Here is a 22,395-nt window from a genome sequence, read left to right on the forward strand (position 1 = left end):
TTTCATATTCAAAGATATTTAATACGAAGTTTGCCAGGAGCATTCAATATTAATTGCATTTCATTTTCACTTACAAGGTTTTTAAAGTGTCAATGTAAGCTTTATTTAATAAAATGCCAGTAAAAATTATGTACTGATTAATACTGCTTTTTTTTAGCATTACTATAAAACTGAATTTACTGGGCAATTCATATATATATATATATATATATATATATATATATATATATATATATATATATATATATATATATATATATATATATATATATATATATATATATATATATATATATATATATATATATATATATATATATATATATATATATATATATATATACTTACATACCTATAACAAGGCTGTTTCCCCCCAAAAATAGGGTTGCCAAGACAAGGCACACAACTTTCACATCCTCACACATATTTGCATCACTCTCTCAGCCTCTTGGTCCCCAAAAGAAAGAAGAAAATACTGCTGCCTCACTTGATGGGGATCAGCCATGCAGGTTGGATAGTTTGGTCCAAGCCAGAGAGAGAGAGAGAGAGAGAGAGAGAGAGAGAGAGAGAGAGAGAGTTTAGCACAAATACTACAGTTTCTTCCCAATCCTGAGCAGTAACAGGTCACCATCTTCTGAGAGAACCAATAAATCTTTGCATTCCTTACTTCACGTCCTCACACATCTGCAACATTCACTATTACCTCTTTTAGTACTCAAGCTCTTACCTATATTCAGCTGTACAAGGAGCAAGCAGACAAGAATAACCCTTACAACATTAGCAGTGAAGGCTCATGTACAGTTGACCCAAGAGTTGATGCTGCAAACTCAGTGAATTTCAAATCTATAAACTGAACAGGTATTAATGTATGGATTAATGAGCTGTCTTATGTGTAGAACTCCACGAGAGACTGAGAAGAACTGTGGATGTGTTAGGTGAAATGATGATGTTTTTTGTCTGACGTTTTATAGGGTGTGATGTCAATATTTTGGGCAACTGTACATGTGCTCTTCAATTTTCCCTACTGAGACTGGAAGCATAAAAGCATACAAGTTCCATGGTAAATACACTTTATTGTAGCCAATATGGACCCTTTCCAAAAAGCCAACAAGGCTATCTTAACTCGACCATATAAAAAGGTTAACATTACAGTTTGAACCATCCCATAATATAGTACATGGCTGAGAAATACACCACGTTAAAAATAAATTATATACGATGCACACTGCTATAGTAATGCAGATATCTCCATAATGCATCTATGGTAACAACATACTACACTTTATTTAACTTTACCATAGTGTGCGATGAAATGATAAAAAATTAATCAGCCAAAACGTAAACTTTCCCATGAGAACAATTATGCAAGATGGGAATTAGCACTCATATGAAGTCTTATAAAAACAATGAACAATCACCCAAGGGGGAAGGGAGGCACAAAGCATTTGATTCTCTTTGATCTGGGGATTACTGAGGTGTGGTGGCTGGTGGTGAAGGGGCTGAGGGGAAGCTCCGTCCTCTCATATCTTTCCCCCTGTCTTGCTAGGTGTTTTGTTTTGCTCACATAAATGTTACTCTGCCATTTACTTTCTACAGCTGCCATTAATCCTTTCACTGCTATTTGCCACATTTTTCCTTTATTGAGATACCTTCTCTTGTTCTACAGCCACTTACAAACACTGTATTGGCTAGAACTGCAATATCTATTCTTTTTATCCTCCTCTTTCTTGTGGATGTTTATAAAGACTCCATGCATTGCCTTTAGTGCTGTGAACTGTTGCATATCACTGTGAAAAGGTTAAAAGTAAATGTAAAATGTAAAAGTAAATGTCACTTTCATAAAGAGAATCTTGTCACAGCAAATATATCATATGATTACAATCTTGATCACCTCAAATTTTTGGTTATGGAGTGACCAATATAAAACACTTATTCTGAAAACCTTGAAATCTTGACCTATTATTATCTTGAATATCTTTAAGTAATACAATTGACTCAACCAGCAAAGTCACTGAAGATGGCAGCACCACTGTCTGACCAACATGCACAGGTCCCCACACTGACGTATCTTGAACACTCCCATTAGCTGTGTAAGAAGCCAAACAAATGAGAACAAGACCCTCCAACACTTATGTGGTAATGCACAGACAAGGTTTACCCTTGACAAAAATACACAGAAAATTAATGATCACAGTATGTGTGAACCTGAATAATAAAGTGGTGCAAAGAGTGTCTGGAGGAAAGAACACATCACTTCCACCATTGACACAAACTGGTTGTCTCTGTTAAGCTTCACAATAGACCAAGACACTAATCATAAGAGGTAACCAAAAACTACAACACCATGAAATGGAAGCTTTCATCTTACTTTCATACATGCACCTTAAAATCATACACACTGAGGACAAAAGTTCCGTAAGGTATACAGAGAGCACAAACATTACTAGAACCATCAACATACCAGGAATGAACGAAGCAAGCCCTGATGAACCTGCCATATATATATATATATATATATACATATATATATATATATATGAACCTGCCATGGTATAACTGCGAAAATTAAAAGCTTCAAGAAACGCTCCCAAAACAATTTATGAAACCCTACACAATATAAAAGTTTGCTTACACATTTAAGGATCTCTTTGTTTAGACCATAACAATAATTCAGTTACTGTGATTTATTAACATTGGACTACAAAACTTGTCACCTATGTTAACACTTGCGACCCTTGTAGACTAACAAAGGACACACCCACTCCCACAGCAGCCACGGCCAGAACCAGGAGGAGCTGTGTGGAGGAGCAGGGGCCCTCTCTGCTGGCACCCTGGGACTCAAGCTCCTCAGCACCACCCACACTGATGTCTCCACTGCACATCACTTCAGAGGCATCTGTTAGAAGCATGTCACTGCTTAATAACTGTTTTTTTAAGTGTGTATGTGTACTGATTATTGCACCAAAACTAAAGATCATCTTCAATTTTTTCAATCATTTAATTCTTTTTACATGTGAAGGATACTGGCCAAGGGCACAAAGAAACTACAACCACAAAATGTATCACTACCCCTCACCTGCTAAAGTTTCTTGCGAGTCATCAACATGTTCCTTCCGTATCTTAAGACCGAGCAGCTCCTTGGCAGACTGGCAGGCATCAGCACAGCTGTCTCCCGGAAACAGGTAGTCACACAAGCTCACTGGCAGCCCACCACCTGCAATGACCAGCAGTGCAGCTCACTAAATCAAAGCAATAAATACCTGAGTAGGTTATGACTGTATGTTAATATTCATCTTTTACTTGTCAAGTACAGCCAGGAAAGTATGTAATTCTGGAAGCTTAGGGTAGATATGACACTCCATCATTCTCAGGGAAAAGAATACAAAAAGGTAGTGTAATAATAGAGGAGAACTGTGAGGTCATTGTATGAGACAATGACTATTATTTTTTGATCAATAAATGACCATTTTCTCGTGGAAATAATTTTGTTTTTCAGGAATTTGTTAAAGTAAAAGGTTTTTCAATCTCCAATGATAACATATCTAGAAAGTCAAGCATCATAACTTGGCCAGGCAAAAAAGACAGGATAAATAAATAATGATAACCCACACACACTGACACCAATGACAACCCCACACACACACACACACACACACACACACACACACACACAGACAGGAATGATCTCCCATGCACACAATGACAGGAATGATAACCCACACACACACACACACTGACAGGAATGATAACCTCACACACACACACACACACACACACACACACACACACACACACACACACACACACACACACACACACACACACATACACACACTGACAGGAATGATAACCCCACATACACAATAACAATGGCTACAATGTTAAGTTACAAAGGGATGATGTAGTGCACACCTTCCAGAAACACACGCCTCGGAGGCTCATGTATGATGGGACCGATGAGGTGTGAAGGCGGCTCCTCCACCAGGGAGTCACAGTGCATCTCCCACCGAGACACGACGGACCTCACCAAGTCAACTAACACAGCAGCACGAGCCTCCCCCACTGTGGCCTGCAACACAAGTCTCCTCATCACAACCACACTCAGTTAACCACACCAATCTTTTCTCCTTTGTTTTACACAGCCTTACCTTTTCTTGCACACACAAGATGGTTTTTAAGAAATATTCATAAATAAACTTTTCTTTATACATTCCACCACAGTTAGTTAACACCACCAATCTTTTTTTTCCTTTATCTTAAATAGACTTAGCTTTCTTTGCTGCACACACAAGGTGGTTTTTAAGAAATATTAAGAAATATACATTATATATATCCTTATACATTTCACCATTCTGAACACTATGGATATGATCAAGGGAAAAGACAGAACACAACAGATATTTCAATTCAGAAGAATAAAAATTACAAGTGAAAACTCCTAAGACTTGAATAGGCATCTTTGTGGCTGGCAAACATGCTAATGTATGCATTTAGTAGGAAAAATATAACCCAGGCAAAAATAAATAAACAAGTAAATAAATAAACAAGTAAATAAAAAAAAACAGATTTCTTCATATTTCCAGACCAATATTTTTGTCATGTGCAGCGAATGTGTGACTCACTTTTAACCCTTTCACTGCTAATTAATCTTTCCTACAATCATCTACAGCTCCAAAGACTTATTTTTCACACTATAGTTTCTTAAATAAGTACTTTTGTAGCTTAACAAAGATGGAACTAACCTCACACCACCTTCTCCCTAATGTCCATCCAAGAAACTTATTTCAGTCATCTCAATGTTAACAAAAAAATGACAAAAGCAGTAAAAGGGTTAACCTCATCACAGTACCATGCCATGCACACCACACACTGGTCCCATGCTCCATTACCCTCACCACCCTCACCCTTGCAAGAGCCCCTACATACATGCACACATATACCAAGGCTCTCTCTCCCAATAATAGTCAGGACAAGGCACACAACTTACACACCACTCTCTTAGCTCTTTGAGCCCCAATGGAGAAGAGAAAGTACTCCTGCCCTCACTTTATGGGGATCAAAAGAGAAAGTACTCCTGCCCTCATTTAATAGGAATCAAAAGAAGAGAAAGTACTTCTGCCCTTACTTTCCAGGGATCAGAAGAAAAAGTACTCTTGCCCCTATTTTATAAGAATCAAAAGAACAGAAAGTACTCTTGCCCTTATTTTATAGGAATCAAAAGAACAGAAAGCACTCCTGCCCTCACTTTATGGGGATCAGTCACAGAGTTTGGCAAGAGCCCTAACTGGGACCAATCCACAGCCCTCACCTTGGAATGAACAAAAGCCAGGCCTGCCAGTGTGCCGGAAAGCCTGATGCTGCCACTCATGTCGGTCAGGCCATTGGAAGGCAAGACTGGGATGCACGGGTCAAGGATTTCCACTTTATAGGCTTTTGGGGGAACGAATTCCATCAGACCTCTGTTTCCTCCCTTCTTCTTTGCTGGCTTCTCCTCCACTGTGGAATCAAGGAGCTCTTCATCATCTGGGAGCTCTGAGTCGATGAGGATCAGACTCTGCGTCACACTCTTTGCCCACGGCTTAATGAGACTCTGAGAAAAGTAAGGCAGCAATTCAGTATGTACGACACTGTTGTTACTAAGTCATCTAAATAAAAAGTAAAATAATAACTTAGTTGGCAAGACTATTATAACAGTCACACCTCACTTTAGTCATCGATCAACTGAAGCATGTGATTCATAAAGGTACTCAACTAGCAGAATAGGATCAGACATTAAGAGAGAGAGGTATGGATGAGAAAATTGCAAAAATATCAGAGTATACATGGAAAAATAAAAATCACAATAAAATAAAACCATCACATGTAAATGAAGAATACACACGTCACCCACCTCTTGGCTACATATGTCATCATCATCATTACTACCATCACCACCACCATCATCATCACCACCACCACCACCATCATATCATAATCATAATAATCATCATCATTATCAGTCATCACAGGTGCATACAAAACCACAGCTGCACCTGCCCTGCCTTACTATTATAGTCTTGTAGAGTGACTGTGATGGCTTGTCCTTGGGAAGCCAAAAGTTAAGACTGATGTTGTAAGCATAACTGAGCTGCTGCCATTTGCTGCCACCTCGCTGGAACTTCAGGTCAGCATTTTCTTGTGTGCTGGAAGCTGTGGCAGAGATGTCCAGTGTCTTACACACAATTCTGTTGGTGAGAAAATATTAAATCCATCTACTTATCTGTAAACCTTAATCCTACATTGGGTGGCCCAGACAAAGCATCACACGCTCATACACAACTCATTCACCCTCTTAGCCCCATCAGCCTCTGGTGGAAAGGGATATCATTAGTATTAGTAGTAGTAGTAATCTACTGATTTATCTATATACCAGGCCAGCAAGCCCACACGGGGTGGGCCAAACATAGTACAGTACACTCATACATACATCATTCACACTTTCACCCCTGCTGGCCCCTAGTGAAAAGGGATGGTCTCATGGACATTCAAATACTGTAAAAATATATGAACAAACAAGATCATTTGCAAAAATGTACTAGTTCTGTGATTCCTGGTTTCAACCTTATGTGAAGTCAAACATGAGCATCTAAAACTAAGTCTCCATATTCTGCTTTGTATAACAAACATATTACTTCAGTATTCATACAAGCCAGTAAAATATTTTATAAACTGTCTCATGGTATCAGCTTTGAGTGCTGATGAACTATTAACACATCACACATCCCAACAAGAGTATTGTGAACATTAGAGCATGAAGACTAAACTCACTTGAAGGATTGTGTGCACACATGAAGGATGACTTTCTCTGTCCTTGTCTCTGCTGTTTCAAGAAGGATCCTTGAGGTAGTTTTGTGTGTGGCTGCCAGGATGGAGCGCAGCTTGGACTGGCTGGTGGAGGTGGTGAAGTCAGCAAGGGGCGTCACCACATACACCCCAATGATGTCAAGGCCACCGGGCAGCATTCGCACAACCTGGAAAACGCCCTGCTACCTCATTCTGCACACTTCTCAGTTTTAAGCAATGATTTCTTGTTTAACCTGTGACATATTTGAAGCATGTGATTATGTGTGTATTCCAAAATTACACATTAAAGTTTTGTAATCAGAACTGAGGGCCTAGAGTGCTGCTATGAAACCAGCAGTTCTATATGGATGTGAGGCATGGACACCAACAGAAAATGAAGAAGGAAATTAGAAGTTTTTGACAACAGTGTTAAGAATTATCCTAGGCCCAGTATATGACAACAACAAGGGAGCATGGAGAAGACAGCATAACCAAGAAAAAGAGAGAATCAAACCAACAGAGAAAGATCCAAGAAATCAAGATTAAGAGACTACACAGAGCTTCTTTCTCATTGCCGCAATGTTGCATATCTTGATATCTTCTATCACTATTTTCCAGTCTTGCCAACTGCATACCTCCTCTCCTACTGCAGCCTCACTGCACAAGATTTTCTTCTTTCTCTCACCCCTTTTCTGTCCACCTCTCTATTGCAAGAGCTAACCAGTATTCTCAATCATTCATCCCTTTCTCTGATAAACTCTGGAACTCCCTGCCTGCTTCTGTATTTCTTCCTTCTTATGACTTGAAGTCTTTCAAGAGGGAGGTTTCAGGAGACTTATCCTTCAATTTTTTATGATTCTCTTGACATCTCTTTTGGGACTGGTGCTTAAGTGGGGTTTTTTTCATTTTGTTTCCCTTGGCCAGTGACCCTCTTATGTATAAAAATAAATAAATAAATAAATAAATAAGTAAATAAGTAAAAAATACAAAGCAAGTCTCTTTTCTGTAGCTAACGTACAAGAATATATCAAGTGAACAAAACAAATATTATCATTAGCATTATCGACACAAATTTTAGAGAGTCTCACAAGATACAGGACAATGATTAAGAAAATAATCACATTCATAAGACCAACACTTGAACATACAGCAGTAGTATGGAATCCAGATCTGAAAACATGTCAAAAGGACGGAGAAAATGCAAAGAGCAGCTACAAAATGGGTACTAGACTTGAAAGATCTTAGTTATGAAGAGAGGCTTGACAAACTGGAGTTCCCAATAATAGAGAGGAGACAAAAATCAGGTAACATGAAAATGATGTACAAATAGATAGAAGGAAAAGAAAAAAATGCTACCATGGATTTTGTGGTGCCACAACAATCTACACTAAGAGGACACAGTAAGAAATTGTACAAAAAAATGTGAAGAAAGATGTGAGGAATATAGTTTTCCTGACAGAGCAATCTGCTAATAGAATCCATTGACTGACAAAGTTGTGTGTGCAAAAAGCATTCATAGTTTTAATGATAAATATGACCAATTAACTTTAGAAGAATATTACAGAATATTATGAGCTAGACTCAATCCTGTAAAAATACAGTTAGGTAAGAACAAACACACATACATGAGCACTCATAGCTTTAAAGATAAGTGTGACAAATTAACTTTAAAAGACAGAACATTACACAGTTGACATAATCTTGTAAAAATAAAATTAGGTGAGAACAACAAGAGGGAGACACTGGCCTACCTGGCGAGCATGCTGAGACACTGTGCTCTCCACCACCTTGGGGATGGAGTCTGGGAACTTGGGCTTGTTGGCTTCATGTCTGGGGCTTGGCACTGCCTCCTCCTCCTCTGAACTTAGGTCGCCCTCGTCTGGCACAGGTGTGGGTGCCAGGTGGACGATTATGTCCTTCTCACTTGTGTTCTGAGATGGGATGTGCATGTTAGAGAATGTTGAGCTTGATGGCAAGACACAAAACACGAAAAGTCACCATCACCAAGATACAATGGTGTTAGTGAAGGCATCTTATATCATATCAAAGTGCCATACCCTTGCAGACATTGGTAGCCATGGAATGCCACACCTCTCTGTCTCCTGTCATTTGCAGTAGACAACAAGCTGTGAAACGTTCTCTTGTTTTTCTTACTATCCTGTCCATATACTTCTCTCCTGGTCTGCCTCTTGCTCTCCTGCCTGGGATTCTTTCCATTAAACTCAAATCTTTTATTTTTCCTCTTCTCATGAAGGTAACACAACATTAAATCACCATCATCAATAAGAAAATAAATAAATAAATGAATAAATGAATAAATAAATAAATAAATAAATAAATAAATAAACAAATGTCAACCACAAATGTATGACACATCAAATCACCATCATCAAAATAGAACAGAGAGATTGTAAATAAGACACAACATTAAATTACCATCATTAAAGAATAAATAAATAAAAAAAAATAGTGACCATGAGCATGACACATTAAATCACTATCATGAAGACAAAAAGGTGAGACTGAAGGTAAGATATAGCATTAAGTCACCATCACTAATGAGAGAGTGGTTACTATGAAAGTCTGACATGACATGAGATCACCGTCATCAGAGCGACCGTCCGCTGCCATCCACTGAGGCCAAGCTGAGGTGGCAGGTCAATTCCATCTTCCAAACATTCACCTCCTGAATTCTCAAAGTTAAAAACATGATAATGATTTTGTATTTGTTCTAATTTACGATTTCAGAATTTGCATTTGATTAATAAAAATCTTTAAATTGTATCACCTCAAAAACTGAATATGCAATGAATAAAAAAAAAAAAGAATGAATGAATTATCCCACTTTTGGATTTACCAAGTTTTTGAGGAATGTGATTAATCTGTTAACCAAAACTCACAGTAACACTTGGAGGCACATGTGATATCTATACAAATCATGCTCGCTCTCTCTCTCTCTCTCTCTCTCTCTCTCTCTCTCTCTCTCTCTCTCTCTCTCTCTCTCTCTCTCTCTCTCTCTCTCTCTCTCTCTCTCTCTCTCTCTCTCTCTCTCTCTCTCTCTCTCTCTCTCTCTCTCTCTCTCTCTCTCTCTCTCTCTTCGTAGACTTCTTCCAGGTTCCTCGGATGAATGGAGACAAGGCCTTCTGGTGGTGGGCTTGGATTATGGTTACTTGGGAACTGTCACTGTGAAAGAATGCTCTTCCTGACCTCAGACCATGGCCAGGATTCACATCTGCACACTTAAGGACATTGGCCCCCATCTGTGCATGTTACCACTGTACCATAGTGGCCCCACCTACACATACACTCCTTCCTATAACTCAAATTCTTTCAACAGGGAGGTTTCAAGACACTTATCCTCCAATTTTTTATTATCATTTATGTCTTTCTTTTGGGACTGGCATCATTGTTGGCTCTGTCTTCTTTTTTTTGCTCTTTTGTTGCCCTTGACCATTGCCCCTCATACATAAAATGAATAAATAAAAATCATCAGGCCATACACCTAGACGGTCCACCACCACACCCCTCACACACAGACAGTGACAAAAATATTAGGCTTAAACTATGACGGCAGGTTGACCCATTCTGTCTCAATACTGAGCAGCAAATTTTGTGTCTTACCTTGTGTCACATCTGGCTGGTCTGGTGTATGCTCCTATTCTGAAATGCTTTTGTACCACACTTCCACTACACTACAGTCTCCCAGCAGCCACATACAACTTACTAATACCCAAATAACTTTGGACATTTCTAAACTTAATCTTACAGCACATATACTTTCTTCTCAGACATTGGGACATTATAAACCCAATACTGAGGAAAACAGAATTTATACTTCTCCATTCATTTCTAAGTGAAATCTCTCACACCAACCACACAGGAATCCCAGTCTTCACACATACATTTCATCATACAAAATAATCAAAACAACCAAAAACTAGATCAATAATAATAATAATAATAATAATAATAATAATAATAATAATAAAAAAAAAATAATAATAATAATAATAATAATAATAAATAATGATACTACTACTACTACTAATAATAATAATAACATGTTTTATGGAAGCAACCTTAGCCTACTAATATGGAGAAACTGACTATCTATTTCTGGTAAAAAAAATGTGATGCCTTTTAAAATCATGACCTGCACATGGAAGGAATCATCAAAGACATTAATGAACTGAATTAATCTAAACTTAACCTAGCCCTTGGACAAACGATGACGTTATTTCGTTAAAACCCCTTATGTTGCTATGTCCTCACCTGTCCTATGAGCAGACCGATCTGAAAACTGCATCCTTTGGCAAGGGCTGTCAGCTTGTCCTGCAGGCTGTCATCCGCAGACACCACGCGCCCCATCACCCCCATCTCGCCGCTCACCACCACGTTCTCACACTCACACCTTCTCCTCAGTGGTCACCAGCACGCAGGCCTCGTGTGTGGCTGGCGAGGAATGGCAGGCGAGGGTGTCAGGCAACAGCTGGTAGAGGTAAACAAAGTGCGAGGCGAGGCAAGGTGTTGCAGAAAGCTTTCTGTCTTTTCAACGGGGCCTCTTTAATCTTGTATGTTTTCCATATAATGTGTTTTTTTTTGTAATTTTTCTTTTCCTATTATGTTTTTTTTATATTATGTGTCTTTATTATATTTTTCTTGGCTTCTTTTCACGTCTCTCTCTCTCTCTCTCTCTCTCTCTCTCTCTCTCTCTCTCTCTCTCTCTCTCTCTCTCTCTCTCTCTCTCTCTCTCTTTTGCCTTATGTATTTCCCATATCATATGATTTTGTCTATTAAATTTCTTTTTTTTTTACTTCATCTTTTCCTATATACAGAGGAGCTAGCAGCTAGGATGAAAAGAATGAATGTATGGGTAAGTGTGGGGAATGATAAAGTATGTGTGCTTCTTTATGCAGATGACGTAGTTGTTATGAGTGAATCGTCAGATGAACTTCAAAGTTTGTTGGATGTTGTGGATGGGTACAGAAAAGATTTGGAGTAAGGTTTAACAGTGAGAAAAGCAAGGTAATGATTGTGAATAGGTCAGAGGATGAAAGTAATGTGGTATGGAGACTTGGAGAGAGTGAGTTTAAACAGGTGCAAGATTACAAGTACTTAGGGATGTGGAGTCCTAGTGGGTGTGCAAAGGCAAAAAATGAAAAGATGGGTAGGTCGACTGGGAAGCGTGGCAAGGATGAGAGCAAGTAAGTATGATGTGTTGAGAGAAGTGTGGAAGAGTGTGACTGTGCCAAGTATAATGTATGGTATGGATGTGATTGCATGGAATGAAAGTAAAATTGATAAGTTAGAAGTGGGCCAGAATAGAGTAGCAAGGATAGCACTGAGTGCACCGAGGTGCACAGCAGTTGAAGCCTTGAGAGGTGACATGGGATGGAGCCACACTTAGGTACAAGATTAGGCTTGAGAGAATGGATGATGCAAGAATAGCAAGGAAGGTGTACCTGTGGAACGAAAGTGGAAGCAAATGGAGGAAGAAGTGCATGAGAATGACAGACAGGAATGGATTGCAAATTGTGTGGGCGATAAGAATGGCTGGAAGAAATCAAAATGAGCGTGAATGGGTGGTAATAAGAGGAGGCAGAGTGGGAGCCGAATGGGATGTGAGAAAATGGAAGAATGAGATAGACAAAGAAGTGAAATGTATGGGACTGAATGAAAGGAAGAATGAGATAGAAAGAAAGATGACCCTGGAATGGTACAAGGAGAACGGGCCCCGAGGTATGAAAGGTGGTATGATGGAAGCCTGGGTGGTGATCTTCTCTTCCGAGCGAAGGCACAGAGTATGGATGTGAATGCAAGGAGTTACAGGTGGTCTGAGTCCGGCAGCAAAGTGTACCAGATGTGTGACATGGGGAGAGGATGAGACGGTGGAACATGTGGTGCTGGAGTGTGTGAAGTACGCCAGAGACAGGAATGAGATGATGCAAATGATACTGACTGAGTTAAGGTATGATAGGAATGAAAGGGTGGAAAAGACAGGAAAGGAGTGGATGGTGTTGTTGCTGGGACTGTGTAGAGAGGCGAATGAAAGGATGATTGAGGCGGTGAAAGAGTTTCTGAAGAGAATGTTTCGTGCCAGATGTATGAACAATTAGGATAGAGCATGCTGTTCGTTTCTCTTTTTTTTTCCTCCCTTTTACAGGAGTTGCCGATCCAAAGGCCTGGCTCAGGAGTGATCCTGTGCCACCTGTACCATGAAGATCAAGATCAAGATATAATGTATTGTGTTTTCTATTATGCGTAATATATATATATATATATATATATATATATATATATATATATATATATATATATATATATATATATATATATATATATATATATATATATATATATATATATAAACATTGAACGTACATTAAACATACAGTCTACTCTGGTTCATGTTAACAACTTTAAGGTTTCAGAACAGGCTTTCTTTTGACCTGCCTTAATTATTTCTCTGGTTGATGGCTCGGTGCCACTCGGCTCCACCCCGTCCAGATTTATTCATTTATTTTTATTTATAAGAAGGTAAGAAAATAATGGAAGCTGCAAGAAGCCATCAGGCCTACACGTGGCAGTCCCTACTACATGAAACATAATCCATCTACCATCCTCATCCATATATTTGTCTTATCTTCTTTTAAACCTCCCTAATGACTCAGCACTAACCTGATTATTGAGTCCACTCTAATTCATGTACCACTCTATTTCAGAAATAAATCCTTCCTGTTTTTTTTTTTTAATCTAACTTTTTCAAGGTCGAACCCATTATTTCTTGGCCTATCCTGATTCAAGAAATTTGCTTATGTCACCTTGCGCAAGCCAGTAAGCCTACATGTGACAATCCGTGTAGAAAAATATACACACCTAAACTGCTTAGCATCTCTATCCATAAACGGGCAGGGAGCTCCAGAGTTCACCAGTAAAAGGAATGAAAGACGAAACGTGTAGCCCAAGAAGACTTTATAAAACACATCACATACATTATAAGCTTACATTATTTTTAAAATCATGGAGGAAATCAATTACATATAAGGCAAAACAGAAAAAGAAAGGTAACAGACAAAACTTACCAACACACTTAAATTAATACATCAATATTTTTATTTCTTTCTCTCTCAGTAACACAGGATAACACTGTGCTAGGATATAAACTATAGAAATATATGATTTTACGTATATAAACACAATAAAATGGAAAGGAGTGTGTGTGGGAGGCACTGCTCTGTTAGAAGTACAAAAGGAAACACGTCATGTAAGATAACTGGGAAAACGCCATCACACACACACACACACACACACACACACACACACACACACACAAAGTCAGTGGTGCTTCGAAATTATGTCATAATAACAATAATAATAATAAACGGTTTATTCTTCAGGCAGTTAACAAATTGAAAATGTACAGAGGGGATGGGGAAATACTTGACATTAATTTTATCCTAAGGCTAAGTCTAATCTAGAAGGGAAGTACTATCATTTGATGGCTCACACCATGGTGGGAATCGCGCTGAGTCTGTACCGGTCCGAGCGCGACGCCTTTATGGGCGTTATCTTGTTGTGGTGTCTGGTGGCACGGACCGGGCGAGGCGCGTCAGGCGGCAGCGCGTGTCTGAGTGTGTGTGTGTGTGTGTATGTGTTTTATTGCACTCGGCGGAAGATAGGTAGGGAGCACTGTCATTTCGCGTAACTTACTGGGCATCAAAAGCGCGATTCTGCTGGTATTCATCCAAGGACTCGCAGAAGTTGTTCTGACTGACGTGTAGCGCCTCATGTTGGACGAGGAGCAGCAGCATTCTGGAAGGCGCTCAGAGGCTCGTACAGGCTGTTGCGTGTTTCCTGCACCTCAGGCTCGCTGGCTCTTGTATTTGCGTTGGAAATCTGCAAGAATACGTGACCTGGTTGTTGTTGTTGTTGTTGTTGTTGTTGTTGTTGTTGCTGCTGCTGCTGCCACTACTACTGCTATGGCTACTACTTTTACTACTACTACTACTACTACTACTACTACTACTAATGCTACTGCTGCTACAACAACAACAACAACAACAACAACAACAACAACAACAACAACTACTACTACTACTACTGCTACTACTACTACTACTACTATTACTATTACTACTAATACTACTACTACTACTACTACTAGTACTGTTGTTGTTGCTGCTGCTGCTGCTGCTGCTACAACTACAGTAATAACAACAACAACAACAATAATATCAACAACAGAAACAACAACAACAATAATATCAACAAGAAAAACAACAACAACAATAATATCAACAACAGAAACAATAACAACAACAACAACAACAACAGCAGCAGCAGCAGCATTAACACAACTATTACTACTACAATTACCACTGCTACCACTACTACTATTACCACTACTACTACTACTACTACTGCATTATCATTGTAGTAATTATTGTTATTGTTGGCACACACACACACACACACACACACACACACACACACAAAGAGAGAGAGAGAGAGAGAGAGAGAGAGAGAGAGAGAGAGAGAGAGAGAGAGAGAGAGAGAGAGAGAGAGAGAGAGAGAGAGAGAGAGAGAGAGAGAGAGAATCGGCCCTACTTACGTGATGCAACTGAACGACATTGATGCCTGAGACCACCACCACCACCACCACCACCGCTATCACCACCACCAGCCCCACCGCCACCACTCCCGCCACCACCCATAGCAGGAACTGGGTAGGTGGTTTTTCGCAAGGGTTGTTGGAACTTTCAGGATAATCGCTTTCGAGTGCCGTACAGTTTTTTAATGTTGTGTTCCAACTGGATGGGCCGTGAGCATACACCAGGATGGTCTCTATGCTCGTTATGTGAGGGTTACTGTTGGAACACGACCATTTGCATTTTCCACAGTACAATCTGAAGAATAGTTTATTTTCTGAATTTAGAGTGACTCCCACATTAAACTTCCACCACGAGCCGTTAGCTGGGAGGCACGTCCCATCTGCAGCAAACCACGCGTCCTCGCTCTTCTTGCCTTCTTGAACCTTCACGGTGACACCCTCAAAATCCTCCTTAGGTTTTACATAAGTGATGCTTGGTTTATTTGATGAGTTCTGCTTTACATTGAGGATCTCAGTGACATCTCCTTTATCTAAGTCGTGCTCAGCGGGTGCGCTACAATGGTTTGTGTCTCCGAGGGCGTTCCCAGGTGTGGAAACTAATACCGCCACCAACAGGAGATAAAACAGAACCTTCGGCATCGCGAAAGGCGCTTTGTAACTGACAAGAGGTCATAAAGGAAACTGAGGGACGAGACTTGAGACTGCGCGGATGTCACACACACACACACACACACACACACACACACACAGTATGAGCAGTAGTATAAGACAAGAAAAACTTTTAGTATCACAGAACATACACTATCATTATAAATATAAAGGAACACGTTAAGGGAACACGTATAAAGCAGTAAATCCTCTGCTGAAGCACCTCTCTAAAAGTGAATAAATAAATAAATAAAATACGTTAAATTAATCAGTAGCTTGCAACTTCGCTTCATTAACTAACAGAAACTGTACATACGTGGAACTAATACAAGAAAGCTTTTGAACTAAGCCACGTAGCAACTTCTTTTTTTTTTATGATCATAGTGACAAATTGACAAAATGTTTACGTTATTAATAGGAGAAACGCTACTGAGAACTCCGCTAATCATCTCTATTGCCTTTGAAAATAGTGGACCTTGGTGGCGCTGCCTAGGGAGAAACATTTTTTACAGTATAACACTCACATGTACACGGAGAAGATGGAAAAAAAAACAAAAAAACGATCATATGGCATGATAACACCTAAGCCCCTCGACAGGATGTGAAATGACATTTCCAATGACAGACAACACTAATAGCGCGCTTTCATCATAACATTTCTTCTTCACTCTCCCATTCCCTTTCCCCGTTACATTTATTCTCCCCTTCGTACTAAGTGAGGAGGTAAAGGATGCTGACACACTGAAAAGGGTGTTTGGAATATGTTTCAACTAGTGATGGTATTAAATGAGTACACTTTTAAAGCTTGTCGCCCACCAGATCGGAAACGACACTTCGGAACGGACACGAATCATCGGAAAAAAAATCTAAACCTTTCATTTGAACGTGCTAACGCCCACCTGATCGGATCGGAAACGAAACGACGCATCGGATCAGAACGGAAACGACGCGGATATCTTGGAAAGAATATTTTTCTGATAGTTCTGATGCGTCCGAGAGACTGCGCATGCGCAGAACGGTGTTTGGAGAGGTTGTGATGCAGGGCTGCCATTCGTACGATAATTATCGTGTTTGTACGACAATTTTGCTTCAAATACGATGTACGATACCCTTCCTCACTATCGTACGCTTTGTACGATAATTCTACGCTTGTGGGGCCGTCTGTAGTGACAGTAGTTTTTTTTTTTCCATAAATGTAATAATTCGTGTAGATAAGACCAGGAGGAGCAATTGCCATGATATCTCTCAGGAAAACTTCAGAAATGTCCAGTCAGTGCCCAAATGCCAACAAACTGATAGAATGTAACTCTTACGTGGATGATTTACTGACAAGTGTTGTTGATCACGGTGAAGCCCACCGTCTAATGGAGGAAGTTGAGCTTGTGCTTAACATGGGAGGATTTGAAATCAAGGGATGGACAGTGTCAGGTGACAGGAATGTGTCATTAATGCACCCAAAAATTGAAGACTCGAAGGAGGAGAAGGTTTTAGGTTTGACTTGGGATCCTCAAAAGTATATGTTCATGTTTAAAGTTCACCTGAACTTCTCTAAGGAAATGAAAAACTGTTTTCAAAGGCGTATTTGACTGTTGAAGACTTAGAAAAGGAATTGCCCACAGTGCTGTCAGGAAGGATAATTTTGAAACAAGTAGCCAGTATATACGATCCATTGGGAATGGTGATTTTACACTGAAAATGAAACTACTCATGTGGGAGTTGGTGGTGGATATGAATGCCGATGGCAGAAAGTCTGGTTGGGATGAAGCCGTTGATGAAGAATTCCATCGGAAATGGAAATTGTCATTCAAGGAAATGTTCGAAATGGAATATATTTCCTTTAAAATATGTTTAAAGCCTAAGGATGCCGTGGGTAATCCTGATTTAGTAGTTTTCTCTCATGGAAGCATGAAAGCATTTGGGGCAGTGGCATATGTGAGACGGCATATGATGGATGGATCTATTGAATGTGCATTGGTTGCAATAAAGAGTAAATTGGCTCCTCTTCGTCAGGTTACTGTACCACGATTCAAGTTGTGTGGGGCAGTGTTGCGTGCGGATTAAGACAATTCATAGAGGAAGAAACAGTGTTCATTTGATACCGTTGTCCATATAACTGATTCAGAGATAGTGAGAGGCCAGATTCAAAAGGAGTCTTTTAGATTTGACGCTTATGTGGGAAACAGAATAACAGACATACAAGAGAAAAGCCAACCTAGCGAGTGGCACTGGGTCAGCACTGATAACAATGTTGCAGATTTGTGTACTCGTGGCTGCAGACCCAGCATTCTCCACAAGAACTCTACCTGGCAACTAGGACCTGAATTTTTAAGGTTGCCCAAATGGGATTGGCCCATCAGTCAGCATTGTGGTGTTGAAATACCAGATGTACTACGTCAGGGAGGGAAAGAGTTCATGTGCTGTAGCTGAAGTGAATGTAGTTCCAAATATTGACAAGTTCAGTGATTATGATAAACTTATCAGTGTAACTGCAAGAGTTCTGCACGTATCACAATCGAGATCATTGTTGGAGTTATCCAGGGAACCGAATGCACAACAGTTGTTGAAGGCAGAGATGTTTTGGATCAAACAAATGCAAAGGAAGATAGATGGAAATTGGCAAACAAGGTATCAAAGGCTAGGTCCTAGTATGAATAAAGAAGGGATAATCATTGTAGGAACAAGGATAACCAAATGGCTTAAAACTAAATGGAATCAAGAGGAATATGTATTGCTAGTGCCTGAACATCCATTCATTAAGTTATTGATAGTGTCTGGCATGGAGGCGTACATTCCTCACTCTTTTTCTCGTCCTAAACCTTCTAAACCTTGGTTTAACACAGCTTGTTCTCGTGCTATACATGATAGAGAGGTGGCCCACAAAAGGTACTTAAGCCTTCCTTCACCAGAATCTCATGCACTTTATATTTCTGCCCGGAACCATGCCAAGTCTGTTCTCCAACTAGCCAAAAACTCCTTCATTAACAGAAAATGTCAAAACCTTTCAAGATCTAACTCCCCTCGTGATTTCTGGCATCTAGCCAAAAATATCTCCAATAACTTTGCTTCTTCTTCTTTCCCTCCTCTACTTCAACCAGATGGCACCACTGCTATCACATCTATTTCTAAAGCTGAACTCTTTGCTCAAACCTTTGCTAAAAACTCTACCTTGGACGATTCTGGGCTTGTTCCTCCCTCTCCTCCACCCTCTGACTACTTCATGCCTCGTATTAAAATTCTTCGTAATGATGTTTTCCATGCCCTCGCTGGCCTAAACCCTCAGAAGGCTTATGGACCTGATGGGGTCCCTCCTATTGTTCTCCGAAACTGTGCCTCCGTGCTTGCACCTTGCCTAGTCAAACTCTTTCAGCTCTGTCTGTCAACATCTACCTTTCCTTCTTGCTGGAAGTTTGCCTACATTCAACCTGTTCCTAAAAAGGGTGACCGCTCTAATCCCTCAAACTACCGTCCTATTGCTTTAATTTCCTGCTTATCTAAAGTTTTTGAATCTATCCTCAACAGGAAGATTCTTAAACATCTATCACTTCACAACCTTCTATCTGATCGCCAGTATGGGTTCCGTCAAGGCCGCTCGACTGGTGATCTTCTGGCTTTCCTTACTGAGTCTTGGTCATCCTCTTTTAGAGACTTTGGTGAAACTTTTGCTGTTGCCTTGGACATATCAAAAGCCTTTGATAGAGTCTGGCACAAAGCTTTGATTTCCAAACTACCCTCCTACGGTTTCTATCCTTCTCTCTGTAACTTCATCTCAAGTTTCCTTTCTGACCGTTCTATTGCTGCTGTGGTAGACGGTCACTGTTCTTCTCCTAAATCTATTAACAGTGGTGTTCCTCAGGGTTCTGTCCTGTCACCCACTCTCTTCTTATTATTCATTAATGATCTTCTAAAACAAACTTCTTGTCCTATCCACTCCTATGCTGATGATACCACCCTGCACTTTTCCACGTCTTTTCATAGACGTCCAACCCTTCAGGAGGTAAACATATCACGCAGGGAAGCCACAGAACGCCTGACTTCTGATCTTTCTAAAATTTCTGATTGGGGCAGAGCAAACTTGGTATTGTTCAATGCCTCAAAAACTCAATTCCTCCATCTATCAACTCGACACAATCTTCCAGACAACTATCCCCTCTTCTTCAATGACACTCAACTATCCCCCTCTTCTACACTGAACATCCTCGGTCTGTCCTTTACTTATAATCTGAACTGGAAACTTCACATCTCATCTCTAGCTAAAACAGCTTCCATGAAGTTAGGTGTTCTGAGACGTCTCCGCCAGTTTTTCTCACCCCCGCAGCTGCTAACTCTGTACAAGGGCCTTATCCGTCCATGTATGGAGTATGCTTCACATGTCTGGGGGGTTCCACTCATACTGCTGTTCTAGACAGGGTGGAATCAAAAGCTTTTCGTCTCATCAACTCCTCTCCTCTAACTGACTGTCTTCAGCCTCTCTCTCACCGCCGCAATGTTGCATCTCTAGCTGTCTTCTACCGCTATTTTCATGCTAACTGCTCTTCTGATCTTGCTAACTGCATGCCTCCCCTCCTTCCGCGGCCTCGCTGCACAAGACTTTCTTCTTTCTCTCACTCCTATTCTGTCCACCTCTCTAACGCAAGAGTTAACCAGTATTCTCAATCATTCATCCCTTTCTCTGGTAAACTCTGGAACTCCTTGCCTGCTTCTGTATTTCCACCTTCCTATGACTTGAATTCCTTCAAGAGGGAGGTTTCAAGACACTTACGAGTATCCACCAATTTTTGACCACTGCTTTGACCCTTTTAGGGACTGGCATTTCAGTGGGCATTTTTTTTATTAGATTTTTGTTGCCCTTGGCCAGTATCCTTCCTACATAAAAAAAAAAAAAAAAAAAAAAAAATTGGCCATTTGTTTTAACTTTTTTGATAGGATTTATATGCATTTGGGGATTTGCTGTACTGGTCTGTATAACTTTGTTTCTTTTGTATTTGGTGATTGATTGTAAGAATATTTACAGGTTGGATCAATAAATATTGATACCATTCGTGGCCAATTTGAGATCCCATCACGAAACAAGCACTGCCATCGCCTTTCTCTCCTTGTGTACGGAAAGCATTAATAGTAGTAGCTGATGATACGATGATGACATGGAGAAGATGACGCTAATGTTCTCTTTACTCCAACAGGGAAGGAAGCCTTGTCTAAGAGAGAGAGAGAGAGAGAGAGAGAGAGAGAGAGAGAGAGAGAGAGAGAGAGAGAGAGAGAGAGAGAGAAGAGAGAGAGAGAGAGAGAGAGAGAGAGAGAGAGAGAGGAAAGAAAAAGGAGAGAGATAGAGAAGAAGAAAAAATTAAAAACAAAAACAAGTAAATAAAGAGAATGAAAGACCACCACCACCACCACCACCACCACCACCACCACCACCACTCACCTTTCCACATGTCCAATCATTAACTTCAAACTATAGGAAGAATCAAGGCTATATTTTGTGACTTCACCGGGATTAGCCCCTCTCTGCCGGCTTTACTGGGGGTCTGGGTGAAGCAAAACATAGTCCCTTCCTTTTGCTTCATTTCTGGGAGCTGTGGGGCTATGGGAGGCTGGGAAGTGGGTGAGGTGATGGGCTGGGGGTCTAGTGTACCTGTGGTGGTGTGTGGGGCTGTTTGTGAAGGCTGTGGGGCTGTGTGTGAGAGGTCTGCGGTGGTCTGTGAAGGGTCTCTGGTAGGCGGTGGTTGATGTTTTTATGGTATCTGAAGGCTGTGGGGCTGTGTCAGAGGCTGTGTCAGGGACTGTGGAGGGATGTGAGGAGGTGGAGGGGCTGCTGTGTGTGTGTCTGTGTGTCTTGGAGGATCTGAACCCAGCCACTGGCACTGGTAGTAGTAGTAGTAGTAGAGAGAGAGAGAGAGAGAGAGAGATACATTAGGGGGTTGGCGTGGTGTGTGGGAGGAGAGGCAGGGAGACTTTTTCACGGGTACCTGCACAGTGTCTGGAGTGTTGCAAGCCCTTGTGGGTATAATAGACTTAATAAGGTTATCCTGTAAATGTTACGGTAAGATCTGGTGAGGTTGTGGTATTTAAGTTACATTATTTGGGTTATAGGGGGGAGTGTGTGGCCAAAAACACCACTTCAACACACTCAAAACACTCCAAGACACCCACAAAGCTCACCCAAACACACCCAAACAGCACTCAAAACACACCGAAACACATTCAAAACATCCTTAAATACGACAAAACTCACCAAAACACACCCAAAAAAACTCTCAAAACACCCCTAAAATATAATCAAACTCATCCAGTCACACCTAAAACACGCTTAAAAC

At 40.4% G+C, this 22,395-nt stretch overlaps 3 protein-coding genes across 3 annotated transcripts in view; 1 reads left to right on the forward strand and 2 right to left on the reverse strand.

Moving 5' to 3' along the window:
- Positions 1 to 1,053: 1,053 nt before the first annotated feature.
- LOC135111426 (protein odr-4 homolog) lies at positions 1,054 to 11,356 on the reverse strand. The gene is made up of 8 exons (XM_064024702.1): positions 11,095 to 11,356; positions 8,574 to 8,753; positions 6,808 to 7,010; positions 6,047 to 6,224; positions 5,309 to 5,590; positions 3,913 to 4,069; positions 3,077 to 3,214; positions 1,054 to 2,896 (listed from the first exon to the last, which is right to left on the reverse strand). Exons 1-8 carry the CDS (start codon positions 11,197 to 11,199, stop codon positions 2,715 to 2,717), a joined length of 1,425 nt encoding a protein of 474 aa, XP_063880772.1. The 5' UTR covers positions 11,200 to 11,356; the 3' UTR covers positions 1,054 to 2,714.
- Positions 11,357 to 13,777: 2,421 nt separating this feature from the next.
- On the reverse strand, positions 13,778 to 16,138 carry LOC135111427 (uncharacterized). Its single transcript, XM_064024703.1, has 2 exons — positions 15,434 to 16,138; positions 13,778 to 14,718 (listed from the first exon to the last, which is right to left on the reverse strand). Exons 1-2 carry the CDS (start codon positions 16,070 to 16,072, stop codon positions 14,608 to 14,610), a joined length of 750 nt encoding a protein of 249 aa, XP_063880773.1. The 5' UTR covers positions 16,073 to 16,138; the 3' UTR covers positions 13,778 to 14,607.
- A 1,178-nt stretch (positions 16,139 to 17,316) lies between these two features.
- LOC135111894 (uncharacterized) overlaps positions 17,317 to 22,395 on the forward strand; it is a 48,391-nt gene continuing 43,312 nt past the window's right edge. The window contains exons 1-4 of the mRNA XM_064025591.1: positions 17,317 to 17,509; positions 18,204 to 18,341; positions 18,439 to 18,563; positions 21,798 to 21,873. Coding sequence (XP_063881661.1) covers positions 17,317 to 17,509; positions 18,204 to 18,341; positions 18,439 to 18,563; positions 21,798 to 21,873 — 532 coding nt within the window. The remainder of the gene's footprint in view (positions 17,510 to 18,203; positions 18,342 to 18,438; positions 18,564 to 21,797; positions 21,874 to 22,395) is intronic.

This window comes from Scylla paramamosain, chromosome 22 (assembly GCF_035594125.1).
Source record: "Scylla paramamosain isolate STU-SP2022 chromosome 22, ASM3559412v1, whole genome shotgun sequence".
Classification (NCBI taxonomy): Eukaryota; Metazoa; Arthropoda; class Malacostraca; order Decapoda; family Portunidae; genus Scylla; species Scylla paramamosain.